Consider the following 19,290-nt stretch of genomic DNA (forward strand, 5'->3'; position numbering starts at 1 on the left):
AAAAACCAAACAAACCTTTACAATAACTTTAACCACTTAAGGACCGCCTCCTGCACATATATGTCAGCAGAATGGCACGGCTGAGCACATGCACGTACAGGTACGTCCTCTTTAAGTGCCCAGCCAGTGTCATTTTCACAGTAATCAGTGCATTTTTATAGCATTTTTTGCTGTGAAAATGACAATGGTCCCAAAAATGAGTCAAAATTGTCCGAAGTGTCCGCCATAATGTCGCAGTCATGAAAAAAAAAAAAAAAAAAACGTTGATCGCCGCCATTAGTAGTAAAAAACATATTTTTAATAAAAATGCAATAAAACTATCCCCTATTTTGTAAACACTATACATTTTGCGCAAACCAATCCATAGACGCTTATTGCGATATTTTTTTTACCAAAAATATGTAGAAGAATATATATTTTTGGGGGATATTTATTATAGCAAAAAGTAAAAAAGATTGAATTTTTTTCAAAATTGTCGCTCTATTTCTGTTTATAGCGCAAAAAACCTCAGGTGATCAAATACCACCAAAAGAAAGCTCTATTTGTGGGGAAAAAAGGACGCCAAATTTGTTTGGGAGCCACGTCGCACAACCGCGCAATTGTCAGTTAAAGCGACGCAGTGCCGAATCGCAAAACCTGGCCAGGTCCTTTACCTGCATTTTGGTCCGGGGGCTGAAGTGGTTCTTTTAAAGGTTTATAATGCCTGGCGGGTTGACTTTGAATGCAGGCGGCGGTCGTATTGTCATAAATGTGTTTTGCAGGCGGCGGTCGTATTGTTATGCGTTTTGTAGCCGGCGGTCATATTGTTATGAATGTGTTTTGCAGGCGGCGTTTATCTCGGATGAACTCTATGAACGGGTCTATGTCTTCTGTAAGAAGATTCTCACTCTGCCCAAACCGTACTGCACCATCGGATTGGACTACGCCCAGAGGATCAAAACCGAGAAGAAAGTGCCAGGTATTTACAGGAGATCTCTCTCTCCATACAAAATCCAATAACATAAATCCCGATATTTCCCCAAAAGCAACAACGCCGTCCAGTGGCGTCACTAGGGATGGTGTCACCCGGTGCGGTAAAACATGGTGTCACCCCCCCTCTGTCAAGGCTGCCCAGCACCAAGCAGGCAGCGCACGGGCACGGGGCGCACCCCAAACCAGCCCTGTAAATGATAGTATAGGGCAGTATAGTGGCAGGTTAGGGTAGTATAGAGTGGTATAGTGGCAGGTTGGTGTAGTGGGGTGGTATAGGACAGGTTAAGGTGGTATAGGGAATGTTGGGGTGATATAGGGTAGTTTGGGGTGGTATAGGGCAAGTTAGGGTGGTACAGGGCAGGTTGGGGTGGTATAGTGCAAGTTAGGGTGGCATAGGGCAAGTTAGGTTGGCATGGGAAAGGTTGGGGTGGTATAGGGCAGGTTGGGGTGGTATAGGGCAAGTTAGGGTGGCACAGGGCAAGTTAGGGTGGCACAGGGCAAGTTAGGGGTGGTACAGGGCAGGCTGTGGTGACACAGGGCAGGCTGGGGTGGTACAGGGCAGGCTGGGGTGGCACAGAGCAGGCTGGGGTGGTACAGGGCAGGCTGGGATTGCACAGGGCAGGCTGAGCATGTCAGCTAAAAAAACAAAAAAAAAAGCGGGATGGTGTCACCCCTCTAGCGGGTGTCACCCGGTGCGGACCGCACCCCCCGCACCCCCCTAGCAACGCCTCTGACGCTGTCTGTTCACGGGGTGTCCGTGAGTCACACACATCTGGAAGATCTAAAAAAATTACACCGTGTGAGCGCCCCCCCTCCCCCCCAGTAGTTCTTAGTGATGGGGCAGAACCCCTCTCCTCTCTGAACTAACAGACTGGCTATAGACTGCACTGTCCACTCTCAACTCTTTGCTGTAAAGACCGGAAGTTTAGGGAAGCAGCACCGAGAAACCGACAGCCAGCAGCATTTAAAGCTGTAAACTGCTGGGGGTGAGAATTTTTAACAAATAGTTTACTGGGGAATGTTTATTTTATTGTGCGAATCCCACTGTTGTAACACTGATCCTCAATCCGGCCAATCAGAAGCAGGTCTGAGACCCGTTTTCTCATTGGCTAAAATTTGGTCCAATTGGCTGCAAAGGAGGAGGAGGGAGGAAACGGAAGCCGTGGAGAGCAGGGGAAGGGAGAGCCATCGCCGCCGCCGAGGAGCAAGGGAAGCCGCCAGTGAAGCGCGGCATAGATGGGGTAAGTACACATGACCTGTCCGCCGACTGCCCGCTGAGGGGGGGTTGGTATTGTTTGCCGCCACCCCAAAAAAAAAAAATACTACCGTCCGCCACTGCTTGCAAAGTACACCTTTAGTAAATCCACCCCAGACGGCACCCAGTGGGGTCATTTCTTATTATTTATTCTTTCAGGATTTTCCTATCAGAAAATGGTCGTCTCCGAACAAAACCTGAAAAGAGACGTTTCTCATCAACAAGACAAGTGAGTGACTTTCATTCTATAGATCATTTATCACAACGGGCTCCATTCATGAAACGGCATCTCCCGCTTTAAGATCAGCGATAAAATAGCGGTTTAATATTTTTTTTTAGAATTCAGTTAAAAACGTTACTAAAATACCGCATGCGCAATCTCTTGCCGTGATGTGGTACTTTTAGTAGTGAAAACTAGCAGTATTTTAACACCGGCACCCGCTGGTGTCCTTAACAACCAGGGAATGGCTGGTTGCTAAGGAGTTGGCACCCGCCGCGTCCTTAAGGCCTATGACTCATCTGCTGCCAGCGGGATTCCCGGCTGACAGCAAAATGTAAACTAAAGAAGAGCCTTTATAAAAAATAAAAAAAAAACATTTTTTTAATAAAGAGCGGGGATCCACGCAATCCGTACCGCGCCTTCAGGTCTGGTATAGCTTTTGGGGGGGGGGGCAATGCTATTTTTCTTTTTTTTGTGTGAGGTACCCGACAAAATCTATACCAAACACTAAAGGGCCTTGTATGGATTGGGGAGGGAACCCCACACCGTTTTAAAATATATATATATTTTTTTTACAGCGGCTTTTTTTTGTTTACATTCTGCTGTCAGCCGTGAATCCCGCTGACAGCAGATGAGCCATAGTTGTTAAATAGGAGCCCCAATCATTTTTGTGTTTAAAAGGTACAATTTTTTTTCCCCTAAATATCTTCCTTTACCTCAGTGCCGTCCCTCTTCACTTACCTCAGTGCAGTCCTCCTTCACTTACCTCAGTGCCGTCCTCCTTCACTTACCTCAGTGCCGTCCTCCTTCACTTACCTCAGTGCCGTCCTCCTTCACTTACCTCAGTGCCGTCCTCCTTCACTTACCTCAGTGCCGTCCTCCTTCACTTACCTCATCCTTCCATTTTGCTTTTAAATGTCCTTATTTCTTCTGAGAAACCCTCACTTCCTGTTCTTCTGTCTGCAACTCCACACCGTAACGCGAGGCTTTCTCCCCGGTATGGAGTGTCGTGCTCGCCCCCTTCCTTGGGCTACAGGAGAGTCAGGACGCCCACTAACACACAGCTCCTTTCTCTATCTGCAACGTAGAGAGCGTCCTGACTCTCCTGTAGTCCAAGGGAGGGGGCAACCACGACACTCCACATAATATTCATATCCCACCCCCACTGTAATATCCACATCTCCCCCCCCCCCTACTAATATCCACATCTCCCCCACTGCAGTGGTGTCACCCCCTTTGCTTTGGGGTTCTATTCTAAAAGGCAGTAATAAAGAATGGCGTCCTTCCTGCAGGGTGCTGCTGTTTCTGGACCCCGGCCTGGTCTCCGAGGCTGTATGTAACACTCTTCTACGGGAAACTCAGGCGGGTCAGATGTCTCACACCTCCGTATCGTGCATGCGCTACGTCATCGCCAACAGCATCCAGGCCGCGCTGGGGAAGGACTGCGACAACGCCCTGCTGCAGAGGGTGCTGGAGGTAAGACGCTGCATTTAGCCTTGGACCGTCAGTCTGCCAATACTGGCGTTTACCAGAAGAAGAACTTCTAGTGGGTTTAACCGCTTCAGCCCCGGAAGAATTGGCTGCCCCACTTTTTGCGATTCGGCACTGCGTCGCTTTAACCACTCAAGACACGGACCAAAACGCAGGTAAAAGGACCAGGCCCCTTTTTGCGATTCGGCACTGGGTCGCTTTAACTGACATTTGCGCGGTCGTGCGACGTGGTTCCCAAACAAAATTATTGTCATTTTTTTCCCACAAATAGAGCTTTCTTTTGGTGGTATTTGATCACCTCTGCGGTTTTAATTTTTTGCGCTATAAACAAAAATAGAGCGACAATTTTGAAAAAAAAAATAATATTTTTTACTTGTTGCTGTAATAAATATCCCCCAAAAATATATAAAAAAAACTGGGGCAGATCCACAAAAGGATTACGCCGGCGTTTCTATTATTGATACGCCGGCGTCATTTTAAAATTCCCGCGTCGTATCTTTGTTTTGTATCTACAAAACAAGATACGACAGCATCTCGGGCCGATCCGACAGGCGTACGTCTTAGTACGCCGTCGGATCTTAAGGTGCAATATTTCGGCGGCCGCTAGGTGGCGTTTCCGTAGAATTCCGCGTCGAGTATGCAAATTAGCTATTTACGGCGATCCACGAACGTACGTCCGGCACATTTTTTTACGCCGTTTTCGTTCGGCTTTTTCCGGCGTATAGTTAAAGCTGCTATATGGTGGCATACTCAATGTTAAGTATGGCCGTCGTTCCCGCGTCCAATTTTGTATTTTTTACGTCGTTTGCGTAAGTCGTTCGCGAATAGGGATTTGCGTAGAATGACGTCACCGTCGTAAGCATTGGCTGGTTTCCGGTTTAATTTGGAGCATGCGCACTAGGATACCCCCACGAACGGCGCATGCGCAGTTAAAAAAAAAATACGTAGTTTACGTCGGGTCACGACATATTTGCATAAAACACGCCCCCATTACATCCATTTGAATTCCGCGCCCTTACGCCGCCAAAGATACACTACGCCGCCGTAACTTGCGGCGCGAATTCGTTGAGGATTCGAAAAAAAAAATAAGTTGCGGCGGCGTTCTGTATCTTAGATACGCTGCGCCTGGTGGATTCTTACGCGCAGGTACGTGGATCTGCCCCACTATTTTTTTCTTCAGTTTAGGCCAAAACGTATTATTCTACCTATTTTTGATAATAAAAAAAAATAAATCGCAATAAGCGTTTATCGGTTGGTTTGCGCAAAATTTATAGCGTCAACAAAATAGGGAATAGTTTTATGGCATTTTTATAATTTTTTTTTACTAGTAATGGCGGCGATCATTGCGACGGACACTTTTGACAAATTTGTGGGACCATTGTCATTTATACAGCGATCAGAGCTATAAAAAATGCACTGATTACTATATAAATGACACTGGCAGGGAAGGGGTTAACCACTAGGGGGCGAGGAAGGGCTTAAGTGTGTCCTAGGGAGTGATTCTAACTGTGGGGGGGGGGGGGGCTACGAGTGACACGTCACTAATGTTGGGTGGGTGAGAGTGCAGCACAGAGAAAACACGTACCCGTCGGCTGTACTAAGCAGAGAGTTAGGCGGCCCAGTATCTGGTCACATGACCCAAAAAACACACAATCATCAGATCATGTGACCCACGGCAGCTCTGCACTTTCTAGGCGTTCTTTTCTCATTTTTATCAAATTTACTTTTGTTTCTCTTTCTTTCTTTATAACCTGGAAAGACGCAAACCACAGAGGAAGTGGAACTTTGGTTGCAGGAAATTTTGTCTGCGGTGGAGCGAAGCGAGCAAGAAGGCGGAGTCAACAGGAGAAGGCACAGCGAGCGGCTCAGGGAGATCTACGACAAGATCGTCACCTCGCCGCACAAAGGTAAAATGCTGAAATTAAAAAAACAGCTTATACAGGATGTCAATGCGGATTTCAGCAACGCAAAAGTGATCCAGCTTTGAAAATATGTCGCAAAAAGCGGCAGCCGCTATCATGGTGACCAATGGGGAGCAAGCCTGAAGCAGCCACAGGTGGAAGAAAAGAAAATCGCACGATTTCACCATCAATACAGTAGAGCCGGGCGATTTTAGAAAAAAAAAAATACGTTTTTCTCCCCCCATGGACACCGCGCCGGTTCTAAGTTTTTAGGTGAGGCCTCGGCCTAGTCCGCTGGCGATCCTGGGAAAAGGCCACGGACTAGGCTGAAGCTGCGGCCTCGCCTAAGAAACCCTGGCCGCAGCTCGCCGCGTTCCTGTGAAAAGGCCCCCGAGCAAGATCGCGGCGAGCTGTGGGCAGGATTTTTTAGGCGAGGCCCCGGCTTCAGCCTTGTCCGCCTCGATCCTGGCAAAAGGCCGAAGCCACGGCCTTGCCTAAAAAAAACCCTGCCCGCAGCTCGCCGCGATCCTGGGAAACGGCTGCGAGCCGGGTCCGGCCTTGCGGCCTTTTCCCAGGATCGCGGCGAGCTGCGGGCAGGATTTTTTAGGCAAGGCCCCGGCTTCGGCCTTGACCGCCGCGATCCTGGGAAAAGGCCGAAGCCACAGCCTTGCCTAAAAAACCCTGCCCGCAGCTCGCCGCGATCCTGGGAAAAGGCTGCGAGCCGGGTCCGGCCTTGCGGCCTTTTCCTAGGATCGCGGCGACCTGCGGGCAGGATTTTTTAGGCGAGGCCCCGGCTTCGGCCTAGTCTGCCGCGATCCTGGGAAAAGGCCACGCACTAGGCCGAAGCCGCGGGCCTCGCCTAAGAAATCCTGCCCGCAGCTCACCGCGATCCTGGGAAAAGGCCACGGACTAGGCTGAAGCCACGGGCCTCGCCTAAGAAATCCTGCCCGCAGCTCGCTGCAATCCTGGGAAAAGGCCGCAAGCGGTGTCCGGCCTCGGGGCCTTTTCCCAGGATCGCGGCGAGCTGCGGGCAGGATTTTTTTAGGCACGGCCCCGGCTACGGCCTAGTCCGCCGCGATCCTGGGAAAAGGCCACGGACTAGGCTGAAGCCGCGGGCCTCGCCTAAGAAATCCTGCCTGCAGCTCGCCGTGATCCTGGGAAAAGGCCGCGAGCGGTGTCCAGCCTTGCGGCCTTTTCCCAGGATCTCGGCGAGCTGCGGGCAGAACTTTTTAGGCGAGGCCCCGGCTTCGGCCTAGTCTGCCGCGATCCTGGGAAAAGGCCACGGACTAGGCTGAAGCCGCGGCCTCGGCTATGAAATCCTGCCCGCTTTTTTCAGGCGAGGCCGCGGTTTCAGCCTAGTAGCGCCGACCTATTGGGAAAAATAAAAAATAAAAAAAATATCTATTTAATCAAATATTAATCGATTTTGCTTCGCAACTCGATTCAAGATTCAAATCGATTTTTTTCCCAGCGCTACCTTACAGTCAGTGTTGGTGGGGGAATCCCTCCCGCAGAGCTATTGTATTCTCCCAGCAGGGGGGGGGGGCACGGGGAGCCTTCCCAGCCAGCAGAACACAATGACTACTACTAGCGGCTATAGCCCCCGGCAGTAATTGTATGTTAAAAAAAAAATCCAACAGGCTGGTTGCACTCAAGTCAAATCGATGGATCAAGTTGGGTACAACCAGCCTGGACATAGAGGGATGGAATCCTGGCCGGTCCTTGCTGAATCAGCCGAGATTCGATTCTTCTATGGCTGCTTTATTTTTGGTAAGCAACAGTGGCGGCTTTTTTTTTTGGGGGGGGGGGGGCGTGGCAAACACCCCTGGAGCGGCACCTAAACCACACCCCCGCTGTTTGCATTTACCCCATCGGCGGCGGTGGCTGGCAGGCGAACGGGTGTACCTAATAAAGTGGCCTGTGGAGCGTGTAGCTGAACAATTTCTAGAGATGAAAGGGGGAAGTCGCACGAATAGGGATATGAAGTAATCGCGGATCGTTTCGAAACAAAAATCGAGGAAATTGTTCTGCAACTCGAATCGAGCGCGACGCGGTACTGAGAGAAGGAAGGAGACGCTGGCAGTTCTCAGGAAGTGGTCAATGTGTGGAAATGGTAACAACTTCACACTGCTGGTGACAATACACTTTTATCGCAGTCTGATGGTGAAATTTACGGGGTCCGAAAGGGGCGGCTGCGCGCCATCGCTGATCTAATTAAAGAGGACCTGTCAGTAACTTTACAAGTTCAAAATATTTCCCCCGACTGTCGGAAAACCTTCATCTTTTATCATTAAAAAAAAGCAAACCCCTCCCGATCCCCAGTTCAGTGACTTTGCCTAGGCTGATATCATGTCATCAGTCTGCTGCAGGCAGGAGGAAGCATTTCCTCAATCTCCTGTCCCCCCCCCCTCCAGTGCAACATTGGAACTTTGTAGCAAATCACAAGGTAAAATGGCTGCAATGATCTGTGTCCAGAAAATTTAAGAACAAAGCCAAGAACTGGACAAAGAAAAGTCTCGACCGCGTCTGTTTGCGGGGCTTTGCCACGCATGCGCAACTTCACCGCTGCTTTATCGCGCATGCGCAGACGCAATTTTCAGGGTCCAGGAAAATTATAGACCCGAGCGGGTGGGCGGAGCGGCAATTTGTTTAAACCCGTCATCGGCAGCACCGCGTCCAGTCCAGCCCCGCCCCCTAACACGCCCCTAGGCTGTTCTTTCTACTAACCCGTACCGAAGGAATGTGGGAGGGGGGGATAGAGCGGAGATGGGGACAGGCCCCGTGCATAGCGCTGTGTGCGGGTCGCCCCCTCCCCTTCTCCTAGCACCGCTCTATCTCCCACTTTCCTTCGGTACGGGCAGGGCCAGACTTACCATTGGGCTCGACTGGGCTCAAGACCAATAGGGGGCCGGGCCCAATCGCGGCAACCCCCTCCCACAATTTCACGGCAATTTTGCCCCCACTCAATAACTTTGATGCTCCAGGGGGCCCCTTCACTGCAGCTGTGTAAGGGGCCCCAAAATTACTGAGGCGGCCCTGGAAAGAGGGAAGAAAAGTCTGTCCAGCGGCTGAGCCCCCCCCCCCAACTTTGATTGGTCGGTCGGCGGATCCAACCCCCCCCCCCCCCCAACAACTATGATCAGTTGGCAACAACAACCCCCCCCCGGGGCAAGCTCTTTCCTTGTCTGCCACATTTAGGAGGACACCGGTGGAGCCTTGAGCGGCATCTGTCATTTTAGTTTGGGTCACTCTCGTCCCGGCTCTAGTCTGATCCCCATGACTAAGCTCTGTGGGCGAAGTGAAACGCGTTGGGTGTGGCGAGGGGGTGTGTCCTGGTTGGAGTCTGGGCTGAGGCTGTCCTTCACCTTCTTACAGGTTTTTCCATCAGATAACGAATGCACTATAGCAGATTTATTGCTACATGTGGCAGTTCCGTGCAGAATCACTATATATATATATATACTGTATATGTGAATCTGCACTCCCGGGTAGGTGGCGCGTCCTGCCGGAGTGTCGCCTCTGCTGTGCCATCAGAAGCCGATAAATACCAGAAAGAGTAAATCTGACACATTAGAGTACACTGCGACCTAATTGGATAAGATATGCCCGGCTCTGGGCTCACGTTCAATAAGGTTCATTGATCTCCACTCACTGATTGGTCAGCACTGACGTGTTCCTTCTCTTTTCTTTTCCAGAAGATACGGAATCCAAACTTCAAAGAATCCCCCTCCCCACCCCGAATATCAGCGTCCACCTCTGGACCGAGGACGATCAACTATGTAATTCTCATTTTCTACACCACATTCCGAACAAGATTTTTCCAAATGTTCTGCATATGGCTGAGGACGCTCCGGGGTCTGTACACCCGCTGTGCCCATTATGAGGGGTTCCCACCATCCCTGTGCTGAGTTCCCGGGTCTGTACACCCGCTGTGCCCATTATGAGGGGTTCCCACCATCCCTGAGCTGAGTTCCCGGGTCTGTACACCCGCTGTGCCCATTATGAGGGGTTCCTACCATCCCTGTGCTGAGTTCCCGGGTCTGTATACCCGCTGTGCCCATTGTGAGGGGTTCCCACCATCCCTGTGCTGAGTTCCCGGGTCTGTACATCCGCTGTGCCCATTATGAGGGGTTCCCACCATCCCTGTGCTGAGTTCCCGGGTCTGTACGCCCGCTGTGCCCATCATGAGGGGTTCCCACCATCCCTGTGCTGAGTTCCCGGGTCTGTACACCTGCTGTGCCCATTATGAGGGGGTTCCCACCATCCCTGTGCTGAGTTCCCGGGTCTGTACACCCGCTGTGCCCATTATGAGGGGGTTCCCACCATCCCTGTGCTGAGTTCCTGGGTCTGTACACCCGCTGTGCCCATCATGAGGGGTTCCCACCATCCCTGTGCTGAGTTCCCGGGTCTGTACACCCCGCTGTGCCCATTATGAGGGGTTCCCACCATCCCTGTGCTGAGTTCCCGGGTCTGTACACCCGCTGTGCCCCATTATGAGGGGTTCCCACCATCCCTGTGCTGAGTTCCCGGGTCTGTGCCCCCGCTGTGCCCATTTTGAGAGGTTCCCACCATCACCATCTTTCAACTGCCACAGATAAGACGTTCATAGTGAGGGGGGTGGGGGGAGGGTAGAATGGGTACACACAGATATTAATGATGTGCTTTCCAGTCTTAGAAATGTTTTCTATCTTCATCCTTTTATCTTCAGGGAAGGAGCTCATGATATTCACCCGTGAGACCCAAGCCACAGACGCCGAGATCGAGTCCTTCAAGATGCCAGACCTGGCGATGGACTCGGAAGGCAGTGAACAGAACCGTATTTCGGTGTGGTCCAACGACAGCGGGATTGAGAGGGACTTGCCGGTGGTGGAGGAGAAGGAACCAAACAAGCTGTATAGGAAGCCGTGCATCAAGAAGAAGGACCTGGACCCCTCCATCCTCCTCCAGAACCTCACTAAGGCGCCCAAGGGAAGCCGGACAGGGACACTACAGAGGCTGTCAGGACAGAGCACCGAGGTCCCATCGGGTCCTGACAGGTTACCCACCGCTCGGGTCATCATCCTGGGAGATGATCGGGCTCTGGGCAGACTGGCCAAAGCTTACTACTCCTTCAGGTATCAATCAAACCTAAAATGTGGCTCATTGAGAGTGCCTGAGGAGCCAATCAGAGCCGAGTGCCTCATACTGAAGAAGCATCAAATCCATCTTTATACACCAGGGCATCATGGGAAACAGAGCAGAGGGGGCAACCATGGGGGTTCACTTCTATCCATCTGTAGGATAGGCGTCTGATCATCAGATCCACAATATTCCTATGAGGAAAGGAAGCAACATGGCAGCAATTAGGACCCAGCTGATAATCCCTTCAGCAGGACAGACCTCTGACTCTACATCGGGATTTGTCCAACTTTTTTCAGTTGCAGCACCCCAAGTATGCAAAATCCAGAGGTCCCCCCCATCATTGCAGAAACCCCCCATCACATAAGAGGACCCCCATTACATCAGAGGTCCCCTATCATTGCAGAAACCCCCCATCACATAAGAGGACCCCCATTACATCTGAAGCCCCCCATCACATCAGAGCCCGCCCATCACATCAGAGATCCCCCATCAGATAAGAGGACCCCCATTACATCAGAAGCCCCCCCATCACATCAGAAGTCCCCTATCATTGCAGAAGCCCCCCCATCACATAAGAGGACCCCCATTACATCTGAAGCCCCCCATCACATCAGAGGTCCCCTATCATTGCAGAAGCCCCCCCCATCACATAAGAGGACCCCCATTACATCAGAAGCCCCCCCCCCCCCCCCCCCCCATCACATCAGAGCCTGCCCATCACATCAGAGATCCCCCCCATCACATCAGAGGTCTTCCCATTACATCAGAGGTCCCTCCCCCCTATCACATCAGATCCCCCCATCTAAAAAAAGACCCCCATCACATCAGAGGTTCCCCATCACATCAGAGATTCCATCACATCAGAGATCCCCCATTACATCTAAAGCCCCCATCACATCAGAGCCCGCCCATCACTTGAAAAAGCCCTCTGTCACATTAGGGGTCTTCCCATCACATCAGAGGTCCCCCATCACATCAGAGCTCCCCCATTACATCAGAGGTCCCCCATCACATCAGAGCTCCCCCCATTACATCAGAGGTCTCCCATCACGTCAGAGGTCCTCCCATCACGTCAGAGGTCCTCCCATCACATCAGAGGTCCCCCGTCACATCAGAGGCCCCCCCATCACATCAGAGGTCCCCCCATCACATCAGAGGTCCTCCCATCACATCAGAGCTCCCCCATTACATCAGAGGTCCTCCCAAACATTATCAGAAGCCCCCCATCACATCAGAGTCCGTCCATCATATCAGAGGTCCCCCATCATGACAGAAGCCCCCCATCACATCAGAGCCCCCCCCCAACATTATCAGAAGCCCCCATCACATCAGAGGTCCCCCCAAAGTACCCCACGCTCGTTCACCCCCCCCCCCCCCCCGGCCTGCATGCACGGATAATGATCTGTTATGGATTTTGAGGGGAACCCGACAGCAGAGAAATCATGGTTATTATAGAAACGGCGGGTAACGGCTCCTTAACAACCAGCTCCTTCCTGGTGGTTAATGACACTGGGGGCTGCCGGCTCCCTGACAACCATATATTCTTAAATACCGCATGCCTGGACCACTACCGTACTTATTTAACTCATGCAGTTATTTATTTCCTTTAAATGACCAACACTGTTTTATGCGGTATTTACCCAGCGTTTTTGTTTTTGGAGGTACCTGAAAAAATGAGTCATGTGCCCCAAATAGCGCATGTAACGGCCTTTTCTCAATATCAACTACTATTAACTTCTTGTATTTGTTGCCATCTTGTGCTCATAAATGGTAATGCACTCGCAGACAGGAGGAGGAAAAACAGTTGAGCGCTACCCATGATATTTTTTTTTATTATTTGCACTAAAAATTTTTTTTTTTTTTTAGAGAAAGTTTTTGGGATCCAACCCCCTTTTCTGTGTCCAAACATTACCAATGCATAAATGTTTAACAAAATGTTAAGAAAAAAATCTGCAGTCAGATAAGGAATAGAGCAGAGCTATGGAATGGCATAGGGGAGGGGGGCTATGGAATGGCATAGGGGAGGAGGGGTATGGAATTGGGTAGAGGAGGGGGGCTATGGAATGGGATAGGGGAGGGGGGCTATGGAATGGGGGAGGGGGACTATGAAATGGGGTAGGGGAGGAGGGGTATGGAATAGGGTAGGGGGGCTTTGGAATTGGGTAAGGGGGGCTATGGAATGGGGTAGGGGAGGGGGGACTATGAAATGAGGGTAGGGGAGGGGGGCTATGGAATGGGGTAGAGGAGGGGGACTATAGAATGGGGTAGGGGAGGAGGGGTATGGAAAGGGGTAGGGGAGGAGGGGTATGGAATGGGGTAGGGGAGGAGGGGTATGGAATGGGGTAGGGGATGGGGGCTATGAAATGGGGTAGGGGAGGGGGGCTATGGAATGGGGTAGTGGAGGGGGGGGGCTATGGAATGGGGTAGTGGAGGGGGGGGGGCTATGGAATGGGGTAGGGGAGGGACTATGGAATGAGGTAGGGGAGGGGGGGCAATAGTCATAGAGGTGACGAGAATGGTCATAAAAAGGTTGGATAGAGATTTAAAAAGCAGAAGGTCTATATCTAGTAGAATATATTTTGTATGGAATAGAACTCTACACTGTTCTGTTATTTTTCTCAGAAATGTAAATAGGATCTCTGTATTATTTTTTCCCTCTAGGAAGAGAGAAGCCAGGAGGCCCCACAGGACCCTTAAGGCCAATCTTCAGTTCTATTGTATCCCCGTCCATGGAGAACAGTCCCATTCCTTGTCTGATGTGGTAAGATTGCCTGTTTGTAAACTATATTTCCAAAAGTATTGGGACGCCGGCCTTTACACACACATGAATTTTAATGGCATCCCAGTCTTAGTCCGTAGGGTTCAATATTGAGTTGGCCCCGCCCATGGTGGAGGGGGGGGGGGATTATGGTGTGGGGTTGTTTTTCATGGGTTGGCCCCCTTAGTTCCAGTGAAGGGAACTCTTAAGGCGTCAGCATACCAAGACATTTTGGACAATTTCACGCTCCCAACTTTGTGGGAGGAGTTTGGGGACGGCCCCTTCGTGTTCCAACATGACTGCGCACCAGTGCACCGAGCAAGGTCCATAAAGACATGGATGAGTGAGTTTGGGGTGGAGGACCATCACTGGCCTGCACAGAGTCCTGACCTCAACCCCAATAGAACACTTTGGGATGAATTAGAGCGGAGACTGCGAGCCAGGCCTTCTCATCCAACACCAGCTCCTGACCTCACAAATGCTCTTCTGGAAGAATGGTCAAACATTCCCATAGACACCCTCCTAAACCTTGTGGACGGCCTTCCCAGAAGAGGTGAAGCTGTTATAGCTGCAAAGAGCGGAGCCAACTCAATATTGAACCCTCCGGACTAAGACTGGGATGCCATTAAAGTTCATGTGTAAAGGCAGGCGTCCCAATACTTTTGGCAATATAGTGTATTTCCCAAAAGCCACAGCGCCGCCTGTTCATGGGGTGCCAATACATGCCGGTTTGCTCTTGATTTCAGGAGGAAGCCCCGGGGGAGATGCATGAACTGAGCCGGTACTTGGGTCAGGTGGACCCGTGGTACGATCGGAACATCAGCACCCTCTGTGACAGGATCTCCAAGCTGGCAATGATGGTGAGTAGACGGGACGGGTGACGTCCATTAATGACAATCAGATTCCACCTCTCACTTCTCCAGCGCAGGTTAGATTTGTTTTTTAGTATTGGCTTCTATGGGCAATGTTGTCCAATGGGATCGCTTCCTGCCTTCTCTATAGCTGAAAGACGGCTACAGTCCGAGCCTCTGGTTCTGGGAGGATGCCCATGGACGCTCTCCCACACCTATCACAGCGGCTCTTTCCCGTGTGATCAGCTGTGTCCAATCAGCTGGTCGCTATAAACAGACCCGCCAGTTATCAGCTCTCCTTTCCTCACACAAAGACAGTGTGAGGAAAGGAGAGTGGACCTGACAGGGCACAGCGAGTACATTGTTTACACTGATCATCAGTGCAGCCTCATCAATGTCCATCTGTGCTGCCTCATCAGTGCAGCCTCATCAGTGCATATTGGTGCAGCCTCATCAGCACCCATCACATGGGATCCGGTTGCAGTGCGATTCGCATGGGATGCGGTTGCAGTGCGATTCGCATGGGATCCGGTTGCAGTGCGATTCGCATGGGATGCGGTTGCAGTGCGATTCGCATGGGATCCGGTTGCAGTGCGATTCATTAGAACCCTGATCAGAGTGGGCGTGTCCCCATATATGTATTTCCAGGATAGACCTCCAAGTCTGAGTGTAGTCTACCTTTACTGGCCAATAATCGCAGACACGTTCTTTGCAGCCTGCGTGTCCGACCAGAGACGCCGCATCCGATCCTTTCATCCTGGACGTCGCCTCCTACTACCTGAGGTTTGGTCTTCAGCCGGTGTACTTCCAAATCTACAATGTGAAGGTTAGTACCGTATACCACCCAGATGTCTGCTGCACCTTTCTGTTCATTTAACAGTGGCGGCCCGTCCATAGAGGGCGCGCTCCCCCGTCCATAGAGGGCGCGCTCCCCCGTCCATAGAGGGCGCGCTTCCCCGTCCATAGAGGGCGCGCTTCCCCGTCCATAGAGGGCGCGCTCCCCCGTCCATAGAAGGCGCGCTCCCCCGTCCATAGAGGGCGCGCTCCCCCGTCCATAGAGGGCGCGCTCCCCCGTCCATAGAGGGCGCGCTCCCCCGTCCATAGAGGGCGCGCTGCCCCGTCCATAGAGGGCGCGCTCCCCCGTCCATAGAGGGCGCGCTCCCCCGTCCATAGAGGGCGCGCTCCCCCGTCCATAGAGGGCGCGCTCCCCCGTCCATAGAGGGCGCGCTCCCCCGTCCATAGAGGGCGCGCTTCCGCGTCCATAGAGGGCGCGCTTCCTCGTCCATAGAGGGCGCGCTTCCCCGTCCATAGAGGGCGCGCTCCCCCGTCCATAGAGGGCGCGCTCCCCCGTCCATAGAGGGCGCGCTCCCCCGTCCATAGAGGGCGCGCTCCCCCGTCCATAGAGGGCGCGCTCCCCCGTCCATAGAGGGCGCACTCCCCCGTCCATAGAGGGCGCACTTCCCCGTCCATAGAGGGCGCACCCCCCGTCCATGCATCCGGCCCCCTGATCTACACATCAGTGGCGCCAGATCATGGATTACAATGTGGGGGGTGATTTTTTGAAGCACCCGATTAGAGACTCTGATAGGCTCCAAAAAAGGGTGAGCTAGAATCGGCTCCTGCGCCCCCGTACCTCAGGCCAAATGAGGTACTGCAGGCCAATGTTCGGCTTTTCTCGACTCCTGCACCCCCGTACCTCAGGCCAAATGAGGTACTGCAGGCCTAGTTAGCTTGAATTCTGCTCGTCTTGCGAGTCAACACTTGCAAACCGAGTCAGAATTTAAAAAAAAACGCTCTCAAACCAAGTTACTCTTAAACCGAGGTTCCGCTGTATAGTAAAACCTTGGTTTGAGAGCGTTTTGCAAGACAAGCTAAATTTTTTAAATAAATTTTGCCTTGATATACAAGCGACGTCTTGATATAAGAGTAGCGTCATGTCACAACTGAGTATAAAAGAGAAGAGAGGCTCCTCCTCTAAGTGTAGCAATATGGTTACATGTAATGAAGGGACAACATTTAGCAACTTATTGCTACACTTAGAGGCGCCTCTCTTCTCTTTTACACTCTGGAGCTCCTGCTGGATTTGTCTTCTAATCCCCTTGTGGAGGCGCCATTTGTGGATGAACATTTTATGGTGACACAACCAATCACATCGCTGTAATCTTTTTATATGGACTATAAACTGAAGGATTTATGAATAAATGGTTGTGGAACGAATCATTTGAGTTTCCATTATTTCTTATGGAGAAATTTGCTTTGATATACAAGTGCTTTGGATTACAAGCATGTTTCCGGAACGAATTATCCTTGCAATCCAAGGTTTTACTTCTAATTTAAGATCCGATGTTCTTTTAGATCCACTTCAGAGACCTGACGCTGGAGCCGGTGGAGGACGTCTTCCTGACTGAGCTGAAGGTGGAGATCCAGGACTGCGCCTTTACTAAATGTAAGTGACGCCCCCACGCTGTGACAAAGCTGGTGAGGTCACTGCTACTTTTACAAGGTAGTTTCTGGTTTTGCCAACTGCTTGGTGCCCACGATAGATTTATATCCTTTGTGGATATAAGAATTCAGCCACGGGGATCCCTCACATTCCCGTCATCCTCACACACAAAAGGGGGCGAGTTACTAAAACTGAAATGAATAAAGATAGCGCTAACATCAACTAGTGCAAGGTGATTACAGTAAGTGCTACTATAGTAATCAACAGTGAATAATAAAACATAAGAAACAACAACACTCTTGAAAACCTTCTATCCAAAAAATGACAGTGAGTCCATAGTGGGTTAATGGAATAAACCCGTATGAAGACCTGCAGGCAGTCAGCCGGCGTCTCCTCCTCACTGCTTCAGATAGATAGAACCGACCTTCATAAAGATTCAGCCAGATGCTCCAAAATATGTAGGGAAGAGAACAAGAGAGAGAGGACAAGCCTCCTAGTGCAACAATGTATGACAAGGAGGGGGGGAGGGACAGGGACTACACCGACGGCGTGTGCACTCACGGATCCGCCGATTGACACAGGCTCAAAAACAAGTTGCCGCTCAGTGTGATGGTCCACTTGCTCAGCGGGGATCGCTCCGTTGATCCCCGCTGAGCCGGCGGATGACAGGGCGGTCCCCGCACACTGTGCAGGGACCGCCCTGTCTTTTCTCTGCTCTCCCCTATGGGGGAATCGGATGAACACAGACCGTCTGTCTGTGTTCACCCGATCCGATAGACGGATTGAAAAGTAGGTTTTTCCTCCGTCACACTTTGGCGGATCGGATGTCAGCGGGCATGTCACCGCTGAAATCCGCGGTTCCATAGAGGAGCACGGAGCGCCCGTTCAGGTCCGCAAAAAAAACTGGCAGGTGGACCTGAACGGGCCGCCCGTGTGAAAGAGCCCTTAGAGTTGGTGGTCAATAGGAGTAGGAGTACTGTCCCTATTAGTAGGAGGAATAGTATCCCATGAGTGGAAGAAATAGTGCCCCATTGATGGTGTCAATGGGGGGAATAGTGCCTCCTATCAGTGGGAGGAATAGTGCCCCAAGGGCCGGATAAAGGCTAGCAAAGGGCCACATCTCGGGGCCGCAGTTTGGAGACCCCTGGATTACAGTATAAATGTGACTGGCAGTGAAGGGGTTAACCACTAGGCGGCTAGGAAGGGGTTAGATGTGTCCTAGGGAGTGATTCTAACTGTTAGGGGGCAAAGCTACGAGTGACAGAACACCGATGACAGGGAGCATACGATCGGTGTCACTGGGCAGAACGGGGAGATGCCTTGTTTACATTTGCCTCTCCCCATTCTGCAGCTCTGTGACCCGATTGCGGGACCCCGGAGGACATCGAGTCCGCGGGTTCTGTGGGCACGGTCAAGGAGCGCACGGCGCGACTTCTAAAGTGACATGAATATAATATTTATTTTTTATTTTGTAATATTTCGGTTTCGACACAAAAAATTCTATTTAACGCACCTCTAATGTTAACCCTCAGAAGTTGCATGAAATTTGTACCTGAATGTTTTAGATGCAAAAGTGTTGCAAATTGTGGGTCCGACATGGCAGAGGGATAACAAGTCGCATCCAAATCGCACCCACCCAAAGTTGTGCTCCAAAATCACATGACTCTGGAGTCCTACAAGTGTGAATTCTAATAAAAATGTTTTTTGTTTAGTAAATACAATAACCAGAAAGAAGACGTTGGTGGATTTTCGTGGCGCTGGGATCCAGGTTCACTATAAAAAGGTACATTTTTAGCGGGAAGAGAATTTACATCTCATAGTAGAGCCCATTCAAAGGAAACGATAAAGTGTTGGTCAAGTTTGGTTATTTTTGTAAAATAATAGTTTATACCAATCAATTTTTTGGGGGGTGGGGGGGGAGTGGAAGGCCCCATACACACGGGAGGATTTATCCGTGGATACGGTCCAGCGGAACGTTTCCACGGATAAATCCTCTCGAGGATTTCAGCAGATTTTAATTATTATTATTATTATACAGGATTTATATAGCGCCAACAGTTTGCGCAGCGCTTTACATCAGGGAAGACAGTACAGTCACAATACAATTCAATACAGGAGGGATCAGAGGGCCCGGCTCGTTAGAGCTTACAATCTAGAAGGGAGGGTCAAGTGGAACAATGGGTAGTAGCTGTGGGGGGTGATCAGAGGAGGGTTTTCAGGGATCTCACCATCGCATTGAAATCCGCGCCGAAATCCTCTGGCGATGACGTGTCGCGCC

At 51.0% G+C, this 19,290-nt stretch overlaps 1 protein-coding gene across 1 annotated transcript in view; it reads left to right on the forward strand.

Moving 5' to 3' along the window:
• PIK3R6 (phosphoinositide-3-kinase regulatory subunit 6) overlaps positions 1 to 19,290 on the forward strand; it is a 58,456-nt gene that overhangs the window by 30,462 nt on the left and 8,704 nt on the right. The window contains exons 6-16 of the mRNA XM_040331127.1: positions 826 to 958; positions 2,387 to 2,456; positions 3,740 to 3,923; positions 5,698 to 5,845; positions 9,535 to 9,618; positions 10,548 to 10,953; positions 13,622 to 13,737; positions 14,472 to 14,578; positions 15,285 to 15,395; positions 16,925 to 17,015; positions 18,725 to 18,795. Of these exons, the coding sequence (XP_040187061.1) occupies positions 826 to 958; positions 2,387 to 2,456; positions 3,740 to 3,923; positions 5,698 to 5,845; positions 9,535 to 9,618; positions 10,548 to 10,953; positions 13,622 to 13,737; positions 14,472 to 14,578; positions 15,285 to 15,395; positions 16,925 to 17,015; positions 18,725 to 18,795 (1,521 nt within the window). The remainder of the gene's footprint in view (positions 1 to 825; positions 959 to 2,386; positions 2,457 to 3,739; positions 3,924 to 5,697; positions 5,846 to 9,534; positions 9,619 to 10,547; positions 10,954 to 13,621; positions 13,738 to 14,471; positions 14,579 to 15,284; positions 15,396 to 16,924; positions 17,016 to 18,724; positions 18,796 to 19,290) is intronic.

Source organism: Rana temporaria, chromosome 12 (assembly GCF_905171775.1).
Source record: "Rana temporaria chromosome 12, aRanTem1.1, whole genome shotgun sequence".
Classification (NCBI taxonomy): domain Eukaryota; kingdom Metazoa; phylum Chordata; class Amphibia; order Anura; family Ranidae; genus Rana; species Rana temporaria.